The sequence below is a fragment of the Mugil cephalus genome, chromosome 1 (assembly GCF_022458985.1).
Source record: "Mugil cephalus isolate CIBA_MC_2020 chromosome 1, CIBA_Mcephalus_1.1, whole genome shotgun sequence".
In the NCBI taxonomy this organism is placed as follows: Eukaryota; Metazoa; Chordata; class Actinopteri; order Mugiliformes; family Mugilidae; genus Mugil; species Mugil cephalus.
Genome location: NC_061770.1, coordinates 9,456,432 through 9,480,509, shown reverse-complemented (window position 1 = coordinate 9,480,509; position 24,078 = coordinate 9,456,432). Strand labels below are relative to the sequence as shown.

Genomic DNA, 24,078 nt, shown 5'->3' with positions numbered 1-24,078 from the left:
GGCAGCCCTGAATTGAATTTGAATAGAGGTTGTTTTTGGTATTCTTGAGGCCCTTTTCACAGTTTAAAATTTGTCTTATCATAGTAGGAAAAGCACCTAAGACAATCCAAACCCAATAAATGTTATAATTTACACATGTGCATTTCCTACTGTAAAATACTGTAAAATATATCTGTGTCTGTAAAATATCAAGAAAAATAAGGTGTAAAATGTATTTTAAGGAAAAAGTGTGATCATTTATTCAGGGCGAGAGGAATAATTACAATACAAACAGCTGTTTCAGAATAAATGTAGAGACTTGAGTGCTGCTTTCAGACAGAAAATGTTAATTTGGCCCAAATATGCATTTGTTGATCTCATATGCATGCACTGATGTTTACCTGCAGAACTGACTGGAGAGAGGATGCAAGGTGAGAGGCAGTATCTAGGAGGTGACATCACCACTTCTGCTGCATGAACCACTGACATAAAGTTCTGTCAAGTCGGTAAACGTAACCAGAGAAAATTAGCTTTCAAAGTAAAAGCCGAAGAATTTAACATTAGAAGAGTAAATGCGTAAATGCGTGATATTCAGATTTAGATATTCAGAAAACTTTACTTGTCTCCAGGGGGCGATTAAGGGCACACGGGGCAGGCAACAACGACATAAGACTGAGTAAAGAACTTCAAAAAAGTAACATAGAGTAAACAAATTGGAAAAAATAAAATAAAATGGGGGGCAGATATACGCTGCACCGGATTACTACACTTGACAACACACATATAAAGCACCTCAAACCGATAATTGTATTTTTTTTTTGTACAACCCTTGTATTTTGTGCTACAACAAACATTGAATGTTTTATTGTGAAAACAGTATCCGGCCGCCGGCCTGTCTGTCTGTCTGTGTGTCTGTCTGTACTAAGTTGCTGCTCTGCTCAGTGGTGCCAACGCCCGGCGAAAAACACACTTAACATTAGCTAGAAGAGATACGGAAGGACACTGGTACGTTGTTGTAACACTTTTCTAACTTTTCTACATATAATTCTTTGACAAATCCATGTTGTGACACCGGTGTCGGGCTTTCTGTTTGTTAGTGGGTGAAGGGATTAAACCAGCGTTACTTTACAAGCTAACGTTAGCTCACTAGTTAGCATTGGGTAGAGGCTGCTAGCATTACATTAACATCTCTCAGTAGGCGGTACACCAACGAACCGGCACTAAAATTGCATGTTTGTTGAAGTAGACGGCGATAGGCGGTGTGATTTATCGGCTACCTTATTTACAATTGATAAATTATACGGCTAGGCGAGTGAGGAAGTAAGCAACGTTGCCACTAGCCGACGTTAGCTTCAGTGGTAATGGGGTGTGACACTGTACCAGGTATTTACAGAAACAGAGACCTTTCCCTCTGGTCTCACTGCTTAATCAAGAAGGCATTAGCAGGACACTTAAGTGGCCTAACATTGTTTCGGAGCTAAGGTTCATACGAGTCTGAAATGTTAAGTGGCCTAACGTCGGTGAGTTGTTCCCTCCCCTCTTCCTGCAGCTAACGTAATAGAGAGCCCAGAGATGCAGACCATCAAGTGTGTGGTGGTGGGTGATGGGGCGGTGGGAAAAACCTGCCTACTGATTTCATACACCACCAACAAATTCCCCTCTGAGTATGTACCCACAGTAAGTGCTTTCTCCCACTTTGAAGTATATGAAGACACACACGTTTCCAGGCCTGAAGTGACAAATGCTCTCGAACTGATGATATTCTTCCATCACAGGTGTTTGACAACTATGCAGTAACTGTAATGATCGGGGGTGAACCATACACCCTTGGCTTATTTGATACAGCAGGTCAGCTTCTTTTTACTCTTTCAGTTGAAATTATTGGCAGAGGAGAGTTGCCGGCTTGTCCCGTGGTAAATTCATTTGTGCTTGTTCTCTTTTTAGGTCAGGAGGATTATGACAGGTTACGACCACTAAGCTATCCACAGACCGACGTCTTCTTGGTCTGTTTCTCAGTTGTTTCACCGTCCTCGTTTGAGAACGTTAAAGAAAAGGTGAGTGCCGATTGCAAACTTGGACTTCTCTTCCTCAGTTTCTGGACTGGTGCCCTCAACACCACAGTACACTGCTCTGTTTTACTAAGGGATTGAGTGGGTGCAGAATAGTTTAGCCAGGGCCTTTGGTTTATATTGACTGATATTAAGTTCAATAGTAATTTGTTCAAGTGTGCCCCTGATTGATGTTATTCAAAGTTACAGGTTTTTCCAAGTAACACATGGTTTATCTCTCAAACTTAATGTTCCTTTTTTGTTACTGAGCAAGTGTCACTGAACGTAGAATGTATAGTAAAAAAAAAAAAAAAAAAGGGTGGAGAGACGGGACACACTTCCTGGCAGGGATACTTGCTTTGGCACAGTAACTGTTTTTGCAGGGATGTGTGCACGGTGATAAGATCACAGATAACAGTCCAAACTAAAGTATAATAAGATGATATCACCATGAAAACAGTTCTAGCAGTGTGATTCATATTGGTGAAAGAGAACATCAAATATTTCATGAGGCATTTGATAACATTTTAACTTGTGTTGGTTCTTTTTTTAAAACCAAAGGTGTTGATGATGTTTCCTTGTGGTAAATGTTTGGGGAAAATATGCATGATATGCGAATCACATCGCCTCAGAGTTGAGATTCTCTTCATGTTCCTTAAGAGCAACTAAGTCAAGTTTTTTGACTTAGTCTGTGAATCACTGGATCTCACTCATTGTGATGAGTGTTTTCTGATTTTTTTTTTTTCTGCAGTGGGTCCCAGAAATAACTCACCACTGTCCCAAGACCCCATTCCTGTTGGTAGGCACTCAGATCGACCTGCGTGATGACCCCTCTACAGTGGAAAAGTTAGCCAAGAACAAACAGAAGCCAATCACCCCCGAGACCGCAGAAAAACTGGCTCGTGACCTTAAGGCCGTCAAATACGTTGAGTGCTCAGCCCTAACACAGGTAAGGTTTCCCGTGAATCTTCTCTGACAGCTGCTGTGACAAGTGTTCGTGTTTAAATGTCAGATTCCTAACGAGTGTGGAAATGCGTTGCCGTGTCTTTTGCTAACAGCATTTGGCTTAAATCTTCATCTGACTCTCTGTTGTGTGCCTGTCTTTCTCCTTTCTTTTCCTCTTTCTGTAGCGGGGATTGAAGAACGTATTTGATGAGGCTATCCTAGCTGCTTTAGAGCCCCCCGAAACTCAGAGAAAGAGAAAATGCTGTTTGTTCTGATGTCTTCTTCTTGCATCTTGCTTTGCCTCTCGATCATCTGCTGCTTAATCATTGTAAAGAGATGTCTGTCACTACAATAACCACCACACGCTCTTTTAAACTTTAAATCTTTGTGCTCATTAACTTCATTCCTTCTATTCATACGTGCTTTCTCTTCAACTTGGCCTAAACACAATTACCCGTGCTGCCTAAGACGATAGAGTGCCAATCTTTAGTTCTCCTCTCTGTTGTCAGCACTTTGTGTGCAGGTCTGTGTAACTGGACATGACTGAGTTTGTTTTTGTTGTTCTGGCTAACATTCTGTTATTATTTTAGTAATGAGCTCATCAGATGTACCCTAAAAAGGCATATATGCTACATTCTGTCTTAGACAGTAATAACAGTTTTCTTTTCTACTGCAGCGTCAGAATTTTCCATGGGCTTTTTGTCTTTACTCGGACAACTTGATCATGAGGAGATTCTTGTAAAATGTTATTTGAATAAAGGAAAATTTTGATTGCCCTGCTCCATTTCTACTCAGCTATTTCTTTGCATTTGGAATAGCTTTGTTTTGAATATTAATATTTTGTTTCCACAGAAAGGATTAAAGAATGTGTTTGATGAGGCAATACTGGCTGCCCTGGAGCCTCCTGAGCCTAAGAAAAGACGTAAATGCGTTCTGCTCTAAGTTCCACCACAGCCTTCTTCACACCAGTATCCAAATCTAGGTTGACAGTACTGGAGAGGTTTTCTGCACAAGCACATTCCATCACTATTCGAGAATATCATTAAATATTAGCCTTCACTGACTTAACCTAGAAACATATTCAATGTGCTGAATGAGATTTTAAGGCTTGAGTAATGTTTGTGATGATTTGATGCCATTGAAAAGGTTGATGTGAAACCATACCAACAAATTGTAAAGGACACTCAGAAGTAAGGTTTCTGTTTGACCACATTATGTTTAGTGTTATTCTGAAAGAACTGTCTGAAAAGGTATTTTAATAGCGCTGTTGTCTCATATGTCATATAGAACAGACAAGCGAATGATGAGTAATTGAAAGGCTCAAATTCCGCTTCAAGTAATTCCCTCAAGGTTTATGATTTTATATGAAATGCTCAACCACAGCACACAAGACCTGGTTGACATCATTGCATAGTTCCTCCATCACCAGTTGGGTGTCTCTTTCAGATGTATACATCCTGCTTTGGTCGTAGAACTCAAACGCATGTATTTTGTTGAGAAAGATTAATCTATCCAGAGTGTTTTACTCAATGTCAGTGGCCTCCGGGCAGGTCTAACAAACACACGATGGAATATGACATTTCTAGGCCATGCTCTTTAGTTTGCCAAAACAAAACCTGCTAAATTAACACCTGACCAGGTATAGAACCACAGGCACAGACCAAGGTGTAACGTGTGTGTGTATGGTACACTACATTAAAAGCTGTGTATCACAAAAAGTCACTGTCACTTTGTCAATGTAAGACGTTTGAGCACAATTCCCATGTACTTTTGTGACAGAGATGAGTTAAAGAGGGGGATGCATGTCCTGAATGATGATCAAAAGTTGCAATAGTTGGAACTTTGTAGGAAGTCATAATGCCAGACTAATTCACTATTTTTGTAAACTGAACATACCTGTTGCTACTCTGCAGTTACTGATAGTTTAAGATCCTGTGAAAATTGATCTGACTGAACTAGCAATACTACATCCATGCCTTGTGGGTTTGAATTTGATGTGTAAATATAGTGAGATCACTCATAACTTATTGACTGAATAAAACGTGCATTACTGATAACGAGAAGTTGAGATGACACTGAAATTAACCAGGATGAAAATGTTTCTTTGATTTTTATTAATATTTGACATCCAAGTTGTACTGTATCTTGCTTGTAATAAAGCATCCCAGTAAACCAGTATTATGATTAAATCTTACTACAAATACATGTTGTTTTGTGACTTGATGCTTACATACAGAATATGCTGATTGACCTGTACACATTTGACACCACGCCAAGAAGACAAAATCAAAAGACATTTTTTAGCATCATATATAGGGTATTACAAAGCAGTGCAAAGGGTACTTCAATAGAGGCTGCTATGTCACTTAAACTGTTATTACGGTATATTTCAAAGTACCTGAGAGGTCCAATGTTAAACTTATTTCCTTGCTTGTACACATCACTCTTGCCTTATTGTGCATGTCATCACCAATTAGATCAGATCACCACATATATATCCTCATATAGCGATAAATGTATTATAGCATATATATATAGTCTAGTTTAAGGTGCAGTGGTATTTGATTTATGAATACTCTATTCCACATCTGCTTAGAGATCATTTAACCTCCACACACTGGTCCTTTAAGGTGCAGCATTGAACATTTTTTTGTTATTAACAAAAACCAGTGCACATATAGTAATCGAAGGCAAAGGCAGGATGCAGGTAACAGACAAATCCCAAAAGGCTATGTGTCCTTCACTGGGCATATCTCAACACTGCTGTCAGTTATACGAATTCCATACCATCCTGCCCAGAACTGTCTGTCCTGGCCTCCGTGGACAAAACGGATGAATCTCACTCCTGGTCCATAGTTCTTGAATACGTAGGTCATCTGAAAAAATAAATATCTGTAATGTGGAGCTGAACTTTATTATTCTCCATGCTCGACTTGATTATGCTCCATGCTTTGTACATACCTGCTGCCATTTGCCATCATTCCACTGCTCAAAGTACACAGTGTCAGGGACAAATTTCTGCATAACCTTTTTCTTTTTATTCAGCAACTGCACGGACATTGTATATACACATCCACAATCCCATCGTGGTGCATACCTAATGTAACACAGACACACAAGCGTATGTACGTATGTCAGGAATTAGCGTTTTTCTTTTTTTTTTGCTTGAGCTGGCACAATAGGAAAACATTTATATATCAGTAATATCAGTAAGTCAGTGAAAACAAATGCATTCTAATACACCAGTTTTCCACTAAATTCCCCTTTGTGACTCTCAAAATGTTAAGTTTATATTGAAACTGTGTAAGAAAGGTGGCAAAACAACTGTTTGATAACTGTAGAAGATGTAGTTTGAGGTACTGGTAAATTGTATTGAGTTAAAAACAAAGGTGTCACAAAAGTGTCAAAAGTGTTACTTAGCCTGGTTCCCCGACTATGGAAGAGGATGAGGGCCACTGTGAGAAAAAAAAGTGAGTTCTGACTTTAAACTCAGAAATCTGAGAAAAAAGTCAGAATTCTGAGTTTAAAGTCAGAACTCACTTTTTTTTCTGACAGTGGCCCTAATCCTCTTCCGTACCCGACTAATATATTACATATTTATGTGAGTTGACATAATAAAAGAAAGTGGACTGTACTATTGAACAGTAAAACACAGCTCAATAGTAACAAACACCACATCTTCCAAAATAAAAACACAGTTGAATCAACAGCCTCTCAGTTATTTTAAAGAAATACTGAATATTATTACATTCATGAAGGTACGTTTTACTGCGGCACCTCTTATATTAGAATGCATTAATGTTTGCAAGTGTACCTGAAGATAAATTGTATAAATATTTATTGCTATTAAGCAAAGTGAGAGCTTAACTTTTCACCAGGGGACAATTAAATTCATTTTTGTTTTGTATATTACTGAATTAATCCATTATGGTCATGTGTAATAACTGCATGTGCATGTACCAACTCAATTCATCACCAAATAAGGAATCACTCAATGAAACGTGAAAGTATGGGATGTGTATGCTCCTCACTAGGGGTGAAAAGGTATACCGTATTTCGGTATACCACGGTGGTGACACTGTGAGATTTCCAAGCTCACGGTGACGGTAATTAATTAATTATTTTAATATTATGCGGTGCTGCCGGTGCAACTCCACTTACACAAGTAGGGAACTCACAAATAAAACATTTCACTTCAGTCACATTGTAATCTGATTTTACAGCTGCAGCAGTAGATTGAAAAAGCGTTTCCTAGCTGTGTGCTGCTCAAATGTATATTCCATTTAGTTCAGGGAAGGCTGCATGGTCAGCATCTTTTAGTTGGTTCAGTGACAGTCCAATCAGAAAAGGTAGTTTTGGTAAACACACGTGGGACCCACATGATCCAGGAAGCTAGGAAAAAGCACGGCATGATGATGGCAGACTCCGAACCAGAGGCAGATTTACCTGTGGGCCCGGTTGACCTGGTGTCCCCTACTTCACCACCTCTTTATCCTCCAGCCAAGCGACTCTGTTTATTTATCAATAAAGCAATGTTTTTCTTCTAAGAATGATACTTGTCTGTTTTGTTGGTTATTTCATGGCCCCGAGTATCAAAACAAATTAAATACCGTCACCGTGAAATACTGCAGTATACTGTACTAACACCGTCACCGTACCGTACTGAAAAATCCCATACCATTACACCCCTACTCCTCACCAATCAGATATTTTGATGTCTGGCTGGAAGTGATCCATAAATGATGCGTTGTAACCTTCCTTTTCCAAATCAATCAGCTGTGACTTTGTGCACATACTGCAAAAAAACAGAAAGGAGATTAAAATGATTTAGAGTTTATTTCAATGCCAATGAAGCATATAGAGTAACTGGAACTTATTTTCTGGACCACTGCTGGTGAATACTCACTCATAAGAGGTCACAAAGTTTTTCTGGGCCCCATTTGGATGTGGCTCCATAACATGCTCTACTATCCACTGATCTCCACCATTCTCCATTATTTCCCATCCACTGAATTCCTCTTCAACGACAAACATGACAGTTGTGAGAGACATTATTTTGCAGTTAATTTGTTGTTTGACAGGCAAATGTTCAACAACACTAAATGCAGATGAAAGTCAGTCTTGTGTTTTCCTACCTTCTCCTCTTGGATTCTTCAGTAGATTTCTTCTTTTCTTGCACAAGAAGTAAAATAACCTCCAGTCTTCTGGTATTTTGGAGGCAACACAGATTTCATACCCTTCTCTTCTGCATCTCTCTCTCCAAAGACACTCACTGTCTGCCACTTCCTTCCACTGACGGCACACTAACCGACAAAGACAAACCACCTGATGGGCAGGAACATTTAGGAAGATTTCCTCCAAGATGTCCAGAGGCATGGGGAAATACTGTCAAGAACAGAAATGACAGCGATAGAAAACTGAAATGATTATTCAAATCTGACTTCAACCAATGCTCCCACCCCTTACATAACACCAGCATCTAAACAACATCAGCCTTTTTTAGTACTACAACAAGTTGAAAAAGTTAGCGAATAAACTTTATTTATTTGTTATTATCTTTACCTTTTTAATTAATTATGAGATTAACTTAAAGTTTCTAGGGCAGGCGCCTATTCAATTTAAGGGTGCACGTAGCCCTCAAAATTTTCAGCTCAGATTACTATAGGAGTTACACTACTGTCTTGTAGCAAGTGTTTAAATTTGATTTATTCATAATAAAAGTCTGTCTAGTATACAGAGACCCCCCTGTGTGTTTAGGTCATGTTTTCCTTCCAGCTGCAGAACTACATAATCTCATCAGGGCCTCAGCAACATCTGAAGAAGTCCTGTAACATCATTGCAAACTGTGGTGATAACCCCAGAGTGAGTTCACATGAAACTGTATGAGTTGAATCCAATTTCTGAATAAAAAAGAGCTTCAGAATTTCCCTAATTAAGACTGCATGAAACCAGTGTTTTTATATTTATGTATGAAAAGAAGAAATGTTGGTGATGATTCATTCTGCACATGGGGCGTATACTACCTTTGCATACATTTAAACACTTCTTCAAATTTTCACATCTCTCCTTTAAGAGCAGCAACGGACCCATCCTGAACAATGTCCAGCAACGCTAATCTAGGCCTGAATGTGTATAGAGCTGACCAATCAGAATAGACTGGGCTTTTAGGTTTGTGTAGGTTGAGAAAAAAACGTCAATGTCAATTTGTACACACTACTGTGTGAACAATGGATGGGTCAAAATGCAGAGATGGAATTTCCCCATGAGGGATCAATAAGGGAACAATTTAATTTAACACTAGCACTAGCATTAATACTAAGGAGAAGGGAACCTCGTGGCTGGACAAACTGATACATAAGATGGGGTCTATGGTAGGGGCAGAGCTGGAGTCCCTGACATCAATAGCAGAGGAAAGGACCTTGAACAAAATAGGACCCATCCTGAACAATGTCCACCACCCTCTGTACGACACCATAGGTAGAGAAGCTCTTTCAGTGAGTTGCTGCTGTCTCTGTCCTGCTCCATGGACAGGTTGAGGAGATCATTTGTGCCTCAGGCCATAAGACTCTACAATGCCTTGCTGTGAGGAACCAACTGGACTGTGGTCATTGCTGATATTACTGTCTGTCTGTCTGTCTGTCTGTCTGTCTATCTATCTATCTATCTATCTATCTGTCGGTCTGCCTATCTATATGCTACAGTGAACCTCAAATGGTATAAAAGACACAAATGTACGGCATGTCAGAGAGATCATAATAGAAGTTTACATTGATCAGCCATAACACTATGACCATTTTCATCAGAGAATGGACATGGGCCTTCTGAGAGTGTCCTGTGGTGTCTGGAAACATAATGTTGTTAGTGTGGGTCTTTGGGTCCTATGAGTTGAGGGGAAGGGTCTCTGTGGATCATCCCACAGATACTTGATCAGTTTGGGATCAAGTGAATATAGAGGTCAGGTCAACACTTTCTGCTGTTCTTCATGCTTTTTGACAGGTGGCCAATGTCAGTCAACAAGGTGGCCAATGTTTTTTTACTTTATCAGTGGTCATAATGGTATGCCTGATTGGTGCATGTTAAATAGACCACAGAACACAGTTTGAATCATCACAGCACAGAAAGCACAGAGGCTTTTGTGCATTTTGGTTCACCGCTATGGCGACCTGGGTTGAAAATGAGTCATTGATGATACACATGTATTTCCCCTCATCCGACCAGTTAAAATGTCTGCTCTGTTAACTAAAGAGCAATTGACTCCTCTGTAAAGATAATCTATGGACTAAGTATGAACATATCCTGTCAGTCCCCATGGGTCAGTGGCCCCTCAATTAAATAAGCGCCCCTGGTCACAGTTTTCAAATGAAGCCTTCAGATTTCAAGTTTGCTCCCACGAGAGCAGCTCGTGCTCGCTCCAGGTGCTAACAGGGAGCACTCACGTGAAGCTGTTTCAAGAGTTCCCTTTTGCTGACAGACAGTCCTTTAACCATTTTAAAAAGCACTTACGTCGTTTGAAGACGATGCTGCCGGTGCTGCAGCTGAAGATCCTGCCCGACTTGTAACTACGCTCTGGTGGCTGTGACTTGCACCCATAACTTTACCTCTCTTCTTCATGCCTCAGACAAACTCGGGCCAGAAATGTCCTTAAAAACGAAACCAACTGGCGTCGTCAATCCTTATCACGGCAACCGTACCACCTTTTAAAGAGATGCGAAGACGCGCAACGTGTAGTAGCTTAAAAAGTATACAGTATCTGGCTCCAGTTGTTTGTATTTTTACAACACGGAAGTACAGTTCGAGACAAAGACGCTCGGCCTATAAGGTGAGTTTTACAGCAGTCTACTTACTGCTACTCTAGATTTAACCACTGAGTCTTGCAATACCGAAAGTGAACATGATCACTTGAATTAGTCATGATTATTTCCCATAAGAGTCCCTACTACACTATGTTGCGCACGTAATTTGTCCTGAAACACTTCGGTGTTTTCCGAAGGCGGAGCCAACCACCCCAACACCAGTTCTCCCTGTTAACTCCGCTTAGCCTTTTCTACCCGGTGTACGCCGGTAGAAATACCCCCGTTAAACGCTTCCTTAAAGGAAACTTCCGGTATGCGTCATCTGGCGAGAAATTAACACGCAATGAAAAACAAATCCCCACACAACATTGCAGCCATATATATATGTATATACACGATGAAACAATAATTTCAACAGGAGTCTACATATGTATTTAGATCTAGCATACTAGCATGTAACTGTAGTGGCACCATGAACAATATTCTTAAGAACACGCTATGACAACACTGACGTCTGCACTGAAACCTGTCACTGTACAGTTATATTTGGGCTATTTATTATTACCTCTAGTTACTTTATTAGTTACATTCAACAGCTGGCAGCTTGCATATAGCATCCTGAGATTAAGAAAAAGATGAGGCGAAGAATATATTATATATTATTCAATGTGACAGAATGTAACTAGGCTTATGACAAAACATGATGCTTATTCATTAATACAACAATTCTGGCCCCGACTTTAAATACATTATGTTATGACTAAAGAATTAAAATATAAGAATATAGAAGATATAAAAAACAATATATTAGAAAGAAACAAGGCAATGCTCAAGTAATAAAATATGGGAAATGAGTATGCTTATGTATAAAAATATATGTATATATTCACACATCTCCATTGGTGAGGATGCAGACAGTGCAAAACAGCAAGTAGAAAAAAATATATGTATATGTACATGTATTTAGGTGGGATATTGCACATATGTTGCATGTGCATGTTGCATATGTGCAATGTGTCATTCCTCTCATATAACAAGTATGCACTCACCTCAAATAGGCTGCCACTGTCAGAACGTGGGGAAGACCTAACACACACACAAACACACTTCCATTTATGTAAACAACAATACTAGTGTTTCAGTTTAATATTCTGAATACCTCTTACTCTTACCAAGTAAGAGGACCAGAGTGCACTTTCTGAGGAAAGTAAAGTGCTGGTGGGATTATGTTGCTTTAAGAGTTCAGTGTTTCAATCAGTTCAATAAATACAATCCAATAAGTCCAATTTGAGTAACAGATTCACGAGTTTAAAGGGTTATCAAATACCACACAGTGGTCTACAGTATAACAAATTTTCTTGCTGGTACTAGATACCATTTTATCTTTCATCGAGGGTGAAAGAGGTAAACAGTAGAAATACACAACAATCTTCTCAGGAATGTGAACTTTCACCTATTGATTAGCTGCCACAAACCTTGTGGATGATGTTGCTCTTAGGCAAAGTAAAACCAGGTACAACTGGCTCAGACAGCAAGGCAGATTTAGTGTTTATTTTTTTAAAGGCAGGAAGTGGTCTCAGTGTGGTGTCAGTTTTGACTGATTAAAGGTTACCCTAACTGGTTAGTTGGCTCTGTTTGAATGCTATTTCCACATGATGAGGGAGAATAGTTACAACATGCTACTGCATGTTGCATTAGCCGTCCACCTTAAACCTTTACCATAACCATAACCCTAACCAACTTCAAATGACACAAATTTTCTTCTTGACAAAACAGGCTTGAAAGGTAAATAGCTGTAAGTGTTGTTTAGAACCTGGACGATTTTGTGAAGGGGTTGTGATTCTGTATGGCAATCACGTTTTGAAAATTATATCTACGCTGTAAAAACTGACTCATCATCATGGTTAAAAATGAAATGAAAAATAAGAACCCATAACCTTATGTCATTTCTTCTTACCAGTTAGGTATTCTGATGTCTGGCTGGAAGTAGTCCATGAACGATGGGTTGTAATTTTTCTTCTTAAAATCAATCAGCTGTGACTTACCACACCGTCTGCAGAAAACAGAAAGGGTTTTAGCTTTGACCTAGGATGAATGCACCATGTAAAAGTAGAGCCACATATATGGTGTAACAGTGGTACTGAATACTCACCCAAAAGAGGTTTCAAAGTACATCTCTACAGTGCTGTCTGGATGATTCTTTACCACTGCAAAAGTGTGAACGGGGGAAACAGTTTTGTTGAGCTAGTTTGTATGAAGCAGGAAAACGACAGCTTCAACCACTGGTAAATGAATTAAAGTCAGATTAGTGGTCTCGTACCATCGTTTTGCAAAATCGTAAGAAGATTTCTTCTCTTCTTGCACAACAGGTAAAACAGCCTCCAGTCTTGAGGTAATTTGGAAGCATCCTGGATGCGATAACCTTCTCTTCTACATCTCTTCTTCCAAAAACATTGACAGTCGGCCATTTCTTTCCACTGGTAACACACTTAGCGGCAAAGACATACAACCTCTTTGGGAGGTAGATTTAGGAAGATTTGCTCCAGGATCTTGGAACAAAGATGAAGACAGAGATTTACAATTTATTACTGTAGGGGCACTTGTGCTTATGATGTTATCATAAAATGTGGCAGGTCATAGGAAATAAAACATGTGGATCTTGGTCAAGAGCTTCAGTTAATACTCATCAAACCATTTGGGAGAAGAATTAATAATAAGAATTTTCAAGTTATTTTTATATGATTCTAAACTAAATATATGGAGGACCAATTCAGACATAATATATAAATAAATTAATGAATGAATAAATAATACTGTCAGTCAGGACTATTTAGCTTTTGCTCCTCAGCCTCCTGGTTTGAAGTCGTCTACATTGACTCCCACAAACATGATAAAGAGTCGACGCTGCATTGACGCCTCCCACCTGTATGAGCTGACCTAATGAGCCGTATCGCCGCCATCTTGGACCGGTCATCCGCTCTATTCACTCACCTGTGTCAAATGAATTAATGTGACCAGAACTCACAGGATTCTAAAAACATTTTCCTGCGGGTTTCTTTGCTGGAAACATCAGATATGTTACTATCTGACAGGATGATTAGTTACGTTTAGAAATAGTACTTTGCATGCAGACAGTGGGCTTAACAGTAATAGAATATTTTCAGACTGCGCCAGATACATGTTTGTAGTGTCATATAACGCATACAAAGAAACATTACTATTCTGTTCTTTTACTTAATTAAAAATGGAAGAAATATAGGTATATATATTGTATATATATTCCTTGGTGAAAGGGTTTGAGCCCATTGAACCACTGAAAGAGAACAGTTTTAAATAGTATATTTCTTTTACTGCCACTCTGTGTGGTGATGTGGTGAAGGCTTATTTGAAGGGACGTGGACATAACCAGTGACAACAAGTTAGAATGATGGTTATCAATGGAACGGTGTCTCTTCAACCCTCTTCAATCCCCTGAGCAACAAAACATCCTCGGAGCTGAAATGTTGTCAGAGGACAGAGTACATGTCCACTGCAGACAGGGACACAGTGTCATCCTGTACCACCACGTTGTCTGACACCAAACCATCAGATGGTGGAAGATGGACTGGAACTGGTGTGCAGGTGGATTATTGTTCCATTCCCTTTGTAGGAAAAACACATACAAAACATACAGCACACAAAAAAATTATTAAAAATATTTGCAGAATTTCATGTAATTAGAAAAGCATTAATCCTACCTGATCCTGGCTGCACCTGTATCATAGAGCAAAGCATATTTACTCTGAACCAACAAAAACACATAATGTTATAGTATATGAAAGTAGGTTGAGTGGGTATGTGACATGAGAAATATTTTACTGGTTAGAGATGGATACAGATGTTCTGTCTGTGCCACCCTGTATAAAATACTGTAGTCAATTCAGTTCATTTCAATTTTATTTGCATGGTGTCAATAACATTACAGATTGTCTCAAGATACTTTATAAGGCCTGAAGGCCACTGTGGCAGGAAAAAACTTCCTTTCAGTGTTAGTGTCACACTAAGCTTATTTCTCCAACGGCATTCATAATGTCAGCTCTAATATACATCTGTGTTATAAATACATGATCAATGAAGTTTCATAGATTTAACTTTCACAGCATAACTTTTAGAACGAGCACTAAACACGAATTAGCCCTAATTAGCTAGCAGATTATTACAGGACAGTAACAAGTGGATCAACAACAAGTAGATATGTCTATATCTATCTGCATGTCTATATTGGCACTGCCTGCAGGCATTTCAAATCAAGCTACCGGGATCGATCAACCAATCGGAGAACGTTCAGCCAGTGTGGACAGCCCCCCTCATTTGAATAACATTTCATAATCAGATCAGATCAGATCTCATCAGATTTCAACGAGAGGGTAATTGGTAATTTTGCTACTTTGAAAAGAAGCAGGCAACGTTTTGATATGAGTGAAAACATTTAAATAGTAGGTTATGTGATTATTCTTACTGTATAATGGTTGGACAGACGGGCTCAATTGTCATGTATTTTAACTCAATGCACGTGTATGAACCTAGAATGAAATGTACGTAATGGTTATGATGAGTCAGTTAATTTGCCAGTTCATTACATTAATCCTACCAAAAACAGAGTTGAATCTTATTCATCAATAACCTCACACAGTAGACTACATAGGGGCTGACGAGTTATTATTATGACTTATAATAAGAGATCAGAGCTGGCAATGGTTTCCTCGTACGTTTGATGATGTAGATTTTCTAGTAATACCTCCTATGATTTAACTTTCCACGAGCAACGCGGCTGGAGTTGTTGCAGCCGGAGGGGGATCCTCCGTCCGTCTTTTATTCAAGTACCAGTCTACATCCATATGTCCCTCTTCTTCATCTGCGTCGGACAGGACCTGTATCACGAAGCGAGCTCAACTTATCCGGCTTTACTCCAATTTATCCAGCTGAACCTGTTCAGAACAGTGACGATCTGGATAAGCGGTATCACGACGCTGGTTATCAACTCGCTAACTCAGTCGAGATTTGTCTTGTTGTGAATCGGCAAACGCGCACGTATAAGGGCGGGTTCCAAGGCAGCAGACCAATCACAACCATGAGCGCTGATCCGCCAGCAAAAAGGACAGCATACGTCCCCTACGCGGACCAAAGACGCCATAAGGCATGGTAAAGGATTGCAGATTGCATAAATGCGCAAATTACAGATCAGTGGTTCAATTAGTTTAGATTTAGCGAAACCCAATCACTGCGCTTCATAGATGAATCGCGTGTATGACAATTAGTGTCGTTCCCCCAGATGTAACCCCTCTGGAGTAATAACAACGTGGGAGCAGATAAAAACCAAGCACAAAAAATGTCATTTCATCTGGGGAGTTGGATTTCTTAATTCTGTAGTGTTTTCTGGTCCACAATAAAGATGGAAACTGACGCCACAATTACATCATATCAATACATCAAGTTGTTGGCCTGAATGAAATTATCCTGTGTATGAGTTTAGCGGCGACAAATGGCCTTTTATCGGATTCAGATAAATCCTGAAAGCTACCGTGACCCTAAGCAGGTTTGCCGTTCAGAGTAAGTTACCATGGTAACGTAGCTCGATAAGATTGAATCCAGCTTCTTGATACGGGAAACCCAGGTTTAACCCGGAAGTTACCTCGCTAAACCCGTAATCCTGCTTCGTGATACAGGACTCAGGAAACTAAGCGTACGATTCGCTGGAAAGGTATTAAAACATAACAACAAAAAATGTTAGCACGTAGGCCACGTCGGCGTCATTTTTTTGAATTTGATGTGTAAATATAGTGAGAAGATCACTCATAACTTATTGACTGAATAAAACGTGCATTACGGATAACGAGAAGTTGAGATGACACTGAAATTAACCAGGGTGAAAATGTTTCTTTGATTTTTATTAATATTTGGCATCCAAGTTGTACTATATCTTGCTTGTAATAAACCAGTATTATGATTAAATCTTACTAAAAATACATGATGTTTTGTGACTTGATGCTTACATACAGAATATGATTATTGACCTGTATACATTTGACACCACGCCAAGAAGACAAAATCAAAAGACATTTTTTTAGCATCATATATAGGGTATTACAAAGCAGTGCAAAGGGTACTTCAATAGAGGCTGCTATGTCACTTAAACTGTTATTACAGTATATTGCAAATTACCTGAGAGGTCAATGTTAACCTTATTTCCTTGTTTGTACACATCACTCTTGCCTTATTATGCATGTCGTCACCAATTAGATCAGATCACCACATATATATCTTCATATAGCGACAAATGTATTATAGCATATATATATATATATATGTTATATAGCATGTTGTGCAAAAATAACTACGTGTCTAGTTTAAGGTGCAGTGGTATTTGATTTATGAATACTATATTCCACATCTGCTTAGAGATCATTTAACCTCCACACACTGGTCCTTTAAGGTGCAGCGTTGAACATTTTTTTTGTTAAAAACAAAAACCAGTGCACATATAGTAATCGAAGGCAAAGGCAGGATGCAGGTAACAGACAAATCCCAAAAGGCTATGCGTCCTTCGCTGGGCATATCTCAACACTGCTGTCAGTTATACGAATTCCATACCATCCTGCCCAGTACAGTGTGTCCTGGCCTCCGTGGACAAACTCGATGAATCTCACTCCTGGTCCATAGTTCTTGAATACGTGGGTCATCTGAAAAAATAAATATCTGTAATGTGGAGCTGAACTTTATTATTCTCTATACTCAACTTGATTATGCTCCATGCTTTGTACATACCTGTTTCCACTGGCCATCATCACAACCCTCAAGGCACACAGTGTCAGGGTCAAATTTCTGCACAACCCTTTTCTGTTTATTCAGCAACTGCACGGACATTGTATATAGACATCCACAACCCCGTCGTGATGCATACCTAATATAACACGGACGCACAAGTGTATATAATATATATATATTAGGGAAACATTTATATATCAGTAAGTCAGTGAAAACAAATGCATTCTAATATGCAATATGCATATACATTTTGAGAGTCGCAAAGGGGAATTTAGTGGAAGACTGGTGCTTCCACTAAATTCCCCTTTGTGACTCTCAAAATGTTAAGTTTATATTGAAACTGTGTAAGAAAGGTGGCAAAACAACTGTTTGATAACTGTAGAAGATGTAGTTTGAGGTGCTGGTAAATTGTATTGAGTTAAAAACAAAGGTGTCACAAGTGTCAAAAGTGTTACTTAGCCTGGTTCCCCGACTACAGAAGAGGATTAGGGAAAGTGAGAAAAAAAGTCACTTTAATCTCAGAATTCTGAGTTTAAAGTCAAAACTCACTTTTTGTTTTCTGACAGTGGCCCGACTAAGTTGGAGTTGACAAAATAAAAGAAAGTGGACTGTACTATTGAACAGTAAAACAAAGCTCAATAGTAACACAAACCACAACTTCCAAAATAAAAACACAGCTGAATCAACAGCCTCTCAGTTATTTTAAAGAAATACTGAATATTATTACGGTCATGAAGGAACGTTTTACTGCGGCACCTCTTATATTAGAATACATTAATGTTTGCAAGTGTACCTGAAGATAAATTGTATAAATATTTATTGCTATTAAGCAAAGTGAGAGCTTAACTTTTCACCAGGGGACAAATAAATTAATTTTTCCAGGGTTTTGTTATGAGTTTGTTTGTTTGTATATTACTGAATTAATCCATTATGGTCATGTGCAATAACTGTATGTGCATGTACCAACTCAATTCATCACCAAATAAGGAATCACTCAATGAAAGGTGGAAGTATGGGATGTGTATGCTCCTCACCAATCAGATATTTTGATGTCTGGCTGGTAGTGATCCATAAATGATGCGTTGTAACCTTCTTTTTCCAAATCAATCAGCTGTGACTTTTTGCACATACTGCAAAAAACAGAAAGGAGGTTAAAATGATTTAGGGTTTATTACAATGCCAATGAAGCATATAGAGTAACTTGAACTTATTTTCTGGACCACTGCTGGTGAATACTCACTGATAAGAGGTCACAAAGTTTTTCTGGGCCCCATTTGGATGTGGCGCCAAAACTCGCTCTACTGCCCACTTATCTCCACCATTCAACAATATTTCCCATCCACTTAATTCCTCTTCAACAACAAACATGACAGTTGTGAGATACATTATTTTGCAGTTAATTTGTTGTTTGACAGGAAAATGTTCAACAACACTAAATGCAGATGAAAGTCAGTCTTGTGTTTTCCTACCTTCTCCTCTTGGATTCTTCAGTAGATTTCTTCTTTTCTTGCACAAGAAGTAAAATAACCTCCAGTCTTTTGGTTTATTGGAGGCATCGCGGATTTCATACCTTTCTCTTCTGCATCTCCGTATCCAAAAAGACTTGCTGTCTGCCACTTCCTTCCACTGACGGCACACTAACCGACAAAGACAAACCACCTGATGGGCAGGAACATTTAGGAAGATTTCCTCCAAGATGTCCAGAATAATGGGGAAGTACTGTCAAGAACAGAAATGACAGCGATAGAAAACTGAAATGATTATTCAAATCTAACTTCAACCAATTTTTAGTACTACAAGTTGAAAAAGTTATTGAATAAACTTTATATATATAATTTGTTATTATTTTTACCTTTTTAATTAATTATAAGATTAACTTAAAGTTTCGAGGGCAGGCGCCTATTCAATTTAAGGGTGCACGTAGCCCTCAAAATTTTCAGACCAGATTACTATAGGAGTTACACTACTGTCTTGCAGCAAGTGTTTAAATTTGATTTATTCATGATAAAAGTCTGTCTAGTATACAGAGACCCCCCTGTGTGTTTAGGTCATGTTTTCCTTCCAGCTGCAGAACTACATAATCTCATACTGGGCTTTTAGGTTTGTGTAGGGTGAGAAAAAAAACATGAAAAAAAATGAGCTGGAGTCACTGACATCAGTGGCAGAGGAAAGGACCTTGAACAAAATAGGACCCATCCTGAACAATGTCCACCATCCTCTGCACGACACCATGGGTAGAGAAGCTCTTTCAGTGAGTCGCTGCTGTCTCTGTCCTGCTCCATGGACAGGTTGAGGAGATCATTTGTGCCTCAGGCCATAAGACTCTACAACGCCTTGCTGTGAGGAACCAACTGGATTGTGGTCATTGCTGATATTACTGTCTGTCTGTCTGTCTATCTATCTATCTATCTACACAGTAAACCCTGAATTAATGTTAACTCCACACTTTGAGTTAAAAAAGCAGTACTGATTAAGTATGCTTTACTTGTAATCTTAAGTGGCACTAACTTACTTTGGTAAGTTTAACAAAACTTATACGTTCTACTAGTTATTTTGTTTTCACAGTAACAATAAATACAAGTGAAGTGTAGATAACTCGAATGTTCTTATTATTGTAAAACTGAGTTTTTTCGCTTGTGTTTACTTAAAATGTTCAATTCAATAGAAGCTCTATACTAACTCCAATACAAGCAAAAATCTTGCTCAGTTTAACTCAAAATAAGATCAAAATCTCTATGTAGTACAGTCAAAAACACAATAACAAGGTTAGATACAACTCAGTCTTTATTGAGAAAACATACTACAACAAAACAACAAACAAAACAACAAATTGTTTTCTAATCACAAGATTACTCTCAATGAGAACTTAAACCGTATCTGGGCAGAGGAACGTGGCATCAGTTGAACTGGCACGGATCAAAGCAAGGCTGACTGGTACGTCATCAATGTCCAGTTCAAGGGACTCCACAGGCTGAAGATGAGAGAGAAAGGAGAAACACCTCTTAGCGTACCACAATACAAACCGACTGCACCACAAGCTACAGCATCAAATGACCACAGACGATTTCTATAAAATAAAACTGATTTTTAAGCAGATTTCTTGCCTGACTTTATTAAACTGTTTTAGTATCAAATTGCCAACTTGATGTAAATTTATATTATCTCCTTTTGCTAAACTAAAAAAGTATCTTTCCAGTGAATTTCATAACATCAGGGAAGTTCTTTTTTTGATCTATGAACCTACAGAGCTTACTTCCATAACATGCCTTGATCATGTTCATCAACTGTTGTTGAATATGATTATGTGACGAAGGGCAGCCTGACAAGAAATGTCAATCAGTTAAAAATGTGCAGAACTACGCCCCCTACTATCAGAAAAAATGCTCTACAGAGTTAGTCAGTGCAGAAGTATGCCGATGTACAGACACTGCTGGGCTAATTACTGTTGCCGTTCCTTTGATTTTGTGAGCTAGACCCTGTGTCCATTCAGAAGCCAGTAAGCTTGAACGTACGTTAATTGTCCAGTTATTGGGTTAGCTAATGACTGTTAACTGCTAATGATAGGAGGTCAGAGCATTCACTGTTGCATATACTGTATCTTGATATGTTTATACTGACAGTTATTTGTTGTTGAATAAGGTGTTTAATTCTTCTTTTACTGTTCTTTATTTCTGCAACAATATGTTGCTTGTTTTGCATCCCTTCTGTATACTACAATAACAATTTATGGTAATACTAAATACTAATTCTAAACTTAAACTAAACTAAACAACCAGAACCTTCAACCAAGGTTTGATGACAGCAGAGGCCTGTATCACGAAGCAGGATTACAAACTTATTGAGGTAACTTCAGGGTTAACTCTGGGATTGCGGTATCACAAAGCTGGATTCATTCTTATCAAGCTACGTTACCACGGTAACTTACTCTCCTGGAAGTAACTGGCCATCAGTTTCCGTGTGAACAACCTCATTCTTAAAATCTGAGACATCACAGTTTGGATTAGTCCTACTTTTGTGGGCATTGAATGAAGCAACTCTGCCTGTTCATAAAAGGCAGCAGCACAAAGTTTGCACTTCCAAACCATTAGAAACATGAGTACTTTTAGTAAGCTGGCAATGAATGTCTAAAACATCTACATACCAGCCTGCAGACTGCATGTAACATCCAGCTTCTTCTACTTCAGGCTAAAAGAGAGAAGATTTACATGAGTTTTACAGACATACAAATCACTAATTTCTTTAAATACTAAACAAAATTACAAAAACATCATTAGTATTTCATTGTTACATGGCTAATATGATAAGCTATATTGTTTTTGCCATAAAATTAACTTGAAACTTATCACTTAATATTTAGCCTCAAAGTTACCAGAATGCCCAGACATGCACAAAGAGTAAAAGTTTTGCAGCAAGCCACTGTATTCCTTGTGTAATTACCAAAAAAAAACAAAACAAACAAACTTAGCTCAACACATTAAATTCAAAAGGATAAAATAATTGTTTTTATTCAAAAATAATAATAATGATGAGCTAAACACGGAGGTAAAATGACAAATAACGTCAACTTACCAGAGAGGAGTCCTCAAAAGGGAAAAAAGAGAAAGTAAAATTTATATCAGACATTTGAAAAACAAGTCACAACGGAATTAACTCCAGAAGTCGTCCATGGTAGCAGTCCAGAAGCGATGACTTTTCGTACAAATATATCTGAATTATACTGTTGCTGCAAAGCTTGGCGCAAGCGGGAACGTTCCACTCGTCGGAAATGACGTCACAGACGCATGTCAAACTATTTGAGTTCATTGACAAAACTGAATTAAAGTTTTTGAGTATTGTGCACTTAAAATTGAAAATCCTTTAAGGTAACTCAAAAACTTAGCAATTAATTAACTGTTTTAAAATTCTGAGTTAATGCAACAATCCTTTTAACACACTTTTACTGTTCGGTGTATCTATATGCTACAGTGAACCTCAAATTGTATAAAAGACACTAATGTACGGCATGTCAGAGAGATCATAATAGAAGTTTACATTGATCAGCCATAACACTATGACCATTTTCATCAGAGAATGGAAATGGGCCTTCTGAGAGTGTCCTGTGGTGTCTGGAAACATAATGTTGTTAGTGTGGGTCTTTGGGTCCTATGAGTTGAGGGGAAGGGTCTCTGTGGATCATCCCACAGATACTTGATCAGTTTGGGATCAAGTGAATATAGAGGTCAGGTCAACACTTTCTGCTGTTCTTCATGCTTTTTGACAGGTGGTCAATGTCAGTCAACCTGGTGGCCAATGTTTTTTACTTTATCTATCAGTGGTCATAATGGTATGCCTGATTGGTGCATGTTAAATAGACCACAGAACACAGTTTGAATCATCACAGCATAGAAAGCACAGAGGCTTTTGTGCATTTTGGTTCACTGCTATGGCCCCCTGGGTTGAAAATGAGTCATTGATGATACACATGTATTTCCCCTCATGACTGCTCTGTAAAGATAATCTATGGACCAAGTATGAACATACTTGGTCCATAGATGATCCATAGACCCCATGGGTCAGTGGCCCGTCAATTAAATAAGCGCCCCTGGTCACAGTTTTCAAATGAAGCCTTCAGATTTCAAGTGTGCTCCCACGAGAGCAGCTCGTGCTCGCTCCAGGTGCTAACAGGGAGCACTCACGTGAAGCTGTTTCAAGAGTTCCCTTTTGCTGACAGACAGTCCTTTAACCATTTTAAAAAGCACTTACGTCGTTTGAAGACGATGCTGCCGGTGCTGCAGCTGAAGATCCTGTTCGACATGTAACTACGCAATGGTAGCTGTGACTTGCACCCATAACTTTACCTCTCTTTTTCATGCCTCAGACAAACTCGGGCCAGAAATGTCTTTAAAAACGAAACCAACTGGCGTCGTAAATCCTTATCACGGCAACCGTACCACCTTTTAAAGAGATGCGAAGACGCGCAACGTGTAGTAGCTTAAAAAGCTACAGTATATGGCTCCAGTTGTTATTGTTATTCTTACAACACGGAAGTACAGTTCGAGACGAAGACGCTCGACCTATAAGGTGAGTTTTACAGCCGTCTACTTAGATTACTACTTTAGATTTAACTACTAAGTCCGAAAATAAACGTGATCCTTTTGAATTAGTCATGGTTATTCCCATAATAAAGTGACAGCGTGCCATTGGCATTTCCGGTGGCATCCCCAGATGCCACGGCCGATGCCACTGTCAGGGGAGATGCCACGGCCGATGCCACGGCCGATGCCGCTGTCAGGGGAGATGTCACTGCTTCTGCTATCGGGATTTTAATATTACTTTTCAAGGTTTTCTTGATTAACCCTCTGAATCCCAAGCAGTTTCGGGCCGTTTTTTGTTTCTGTCACATTTTTACTCACTGTGGTCTAATGTGTGTGTGATATTTTATTTTGTGAAGATTAAAAAAAATAATGAATTAGTGTATAAACTATACACTTAAGGTACCCTGAAGCCTAGGAACATAGAAAAAAACAATG

At 38.8% G+C, this 24,078-nt stretch overlaps 3 protein-coding genes across 4 annotated transcripts; 1 reads left to right on the top strand and 2 right to left on the bottom strand.

Moving 5' to 3' along the window:
• Window positions 1-842: 842 nt before the first annotated feature.
• On the top strand, window positions 843-5,175 carry LOC125021012 (cell division control protein 42 homolog). Of its 2 annotated transcripts, none has more exons than XM_047606753.1 (6): window positions 843-984; window positions 1,529-1,656; window positions 1,755-1,827; window positions 1,924-2,033; window positions 2,779-2,976; window positions 3,825-5,175. In XM_047606753.1, the coding sequence occupies exons 2-6, from the start codon at window positions 1,552-1,554 to the stop codon at window positions 3,912-3,914; spliced, it is 576 nt and encodes a 191-aa protein (XP_047462709.1). In that variant the 5' UTR covers window positions 843-984; window positions 1,529-1,551; the 3' UTR covers window positions 3,915-5,175. The 2 variants fall into 2 exon arrangements, with proteins under 2 accessions (XP_047462709.1, XP_047462717.1); XM_047606761.1 differs by lacking the exon at window positions 3,825-5,175 and adding an exon at window positions 3,158-3,752.
• Window positions 5,070-11,031, bottom strand: LOC125020985 (F-box only protein 6-like). Its single transcript, XM_047606705.1, has 6 exons — window positions 10,476-11,031; window positions 8,108-8,357; window positions 7,879-7,990; window positions 7,672-7,767; window positions 5,934-6,069; window positions 5,070-5,848 (listed from the first exon to the last, which is right to left on the bottom strand). Exons 1-6 carry the CDS (start codon window positions 10,581-10,583, stop codon window positions 5,702-5,704), a joined length of 849 nt encoding a protein of 282 aa, XP_047462661.1. The 5' UTR covers window positions 10,584-11,031; the 3' UTR covers window positions 5,070-5,701.
• A 5,646-nt stretch (window positions 11,032-16,677) lies between these two features.
• Window positions 16,678-23,768, bottom strand: LOC125020995 (F-box only protein 6-like). Its single transcript, XM_047606717.1, has 6 exons — window positions 23,312-23,768; window positions 19,039-19,288; window positions 18,810-18,921; window positions 18,604-18,699; window positions 17,570-17,705; window positions 16,678-17,484 (listed from the first exon to the last, which is right to left on the bottom strand). The coding sequence occupies exons 1-6, from the start codon at window positions 23,417-23,419 to the stop codon at window positions 17,338-17,340; spliced, it is 849 nt and encodes a 282-aa protein (XP_047462673.1). The 5' UTR covers window positions 23,420-23,768; the 3' UTR covers window positions 16,678-17,337.
• Between the last annotated feature and the right edge of the window lie 310 nt (window positions 23,769-24,078).

Coding starts and splice junctions, on each gene's coding strand:
- LOC125021012 (XM_047606753.1), top strand. CDS start 1,552: ATGCAGACCATCAAGTGTGTGGTGGTGGGTGATGGGGCGGTGGGAAAA. Junction 1,657..1,754: donor CCTCTGAGTATGTACCCACA/GTAAGTGCTTTC, acceptor CTTCCATCACAG/GTGTTTGACAACTATGCAGT. Junction 2,977..3,824: donor AGTGCTCAGCCCTAACACAG/GTAAGGTTTCCC, acceptor TTGTTTCCACAG/AAAGGATTAAAGAATGTGTT.
- LOC125020985 (XM_047606705.1), bottom strand. CDS start 10,583: ATGAAGAAGAGAGGTAAAGTTATGGGTGCAAGTCACAGCCACCAGAGC. Junction 8,358..10,475: donor CAGCATCGTCTTCAAACGAC/GTAAGTGCTTTT, acceptor TGTTCTTGACAG/TATTTCCCCATGCCTCTGGA. Junction 5,849..5,933: donor ATGATGGCAAATGGCAGCAG/GTATGTACAAAG, acceptor TTATTTTTTCAG/ATGACCTACGTATTCAAGAA.
- LOC125020995 (XM_047606717.1), bottom strand. CDS start 23,419: ATGAAAAAGAGAGGTAAAGTTATGGGTGCAAGTCACAGCTACCATTGC. Junction 19,289..23,311: donor CAGCATCGTCTTCAAACGAC/GTAAGTGCTTTT, acceptor TGTTCTTGACAG/TACTTCCCCATTATTCTGGA. Junction 17,706..18,603: donor GACATCAAAATATCTGATTG/GTGAGGAGCATA, acceptor GTGTTATATTAG/GTATGCATCACGACGGGGTT.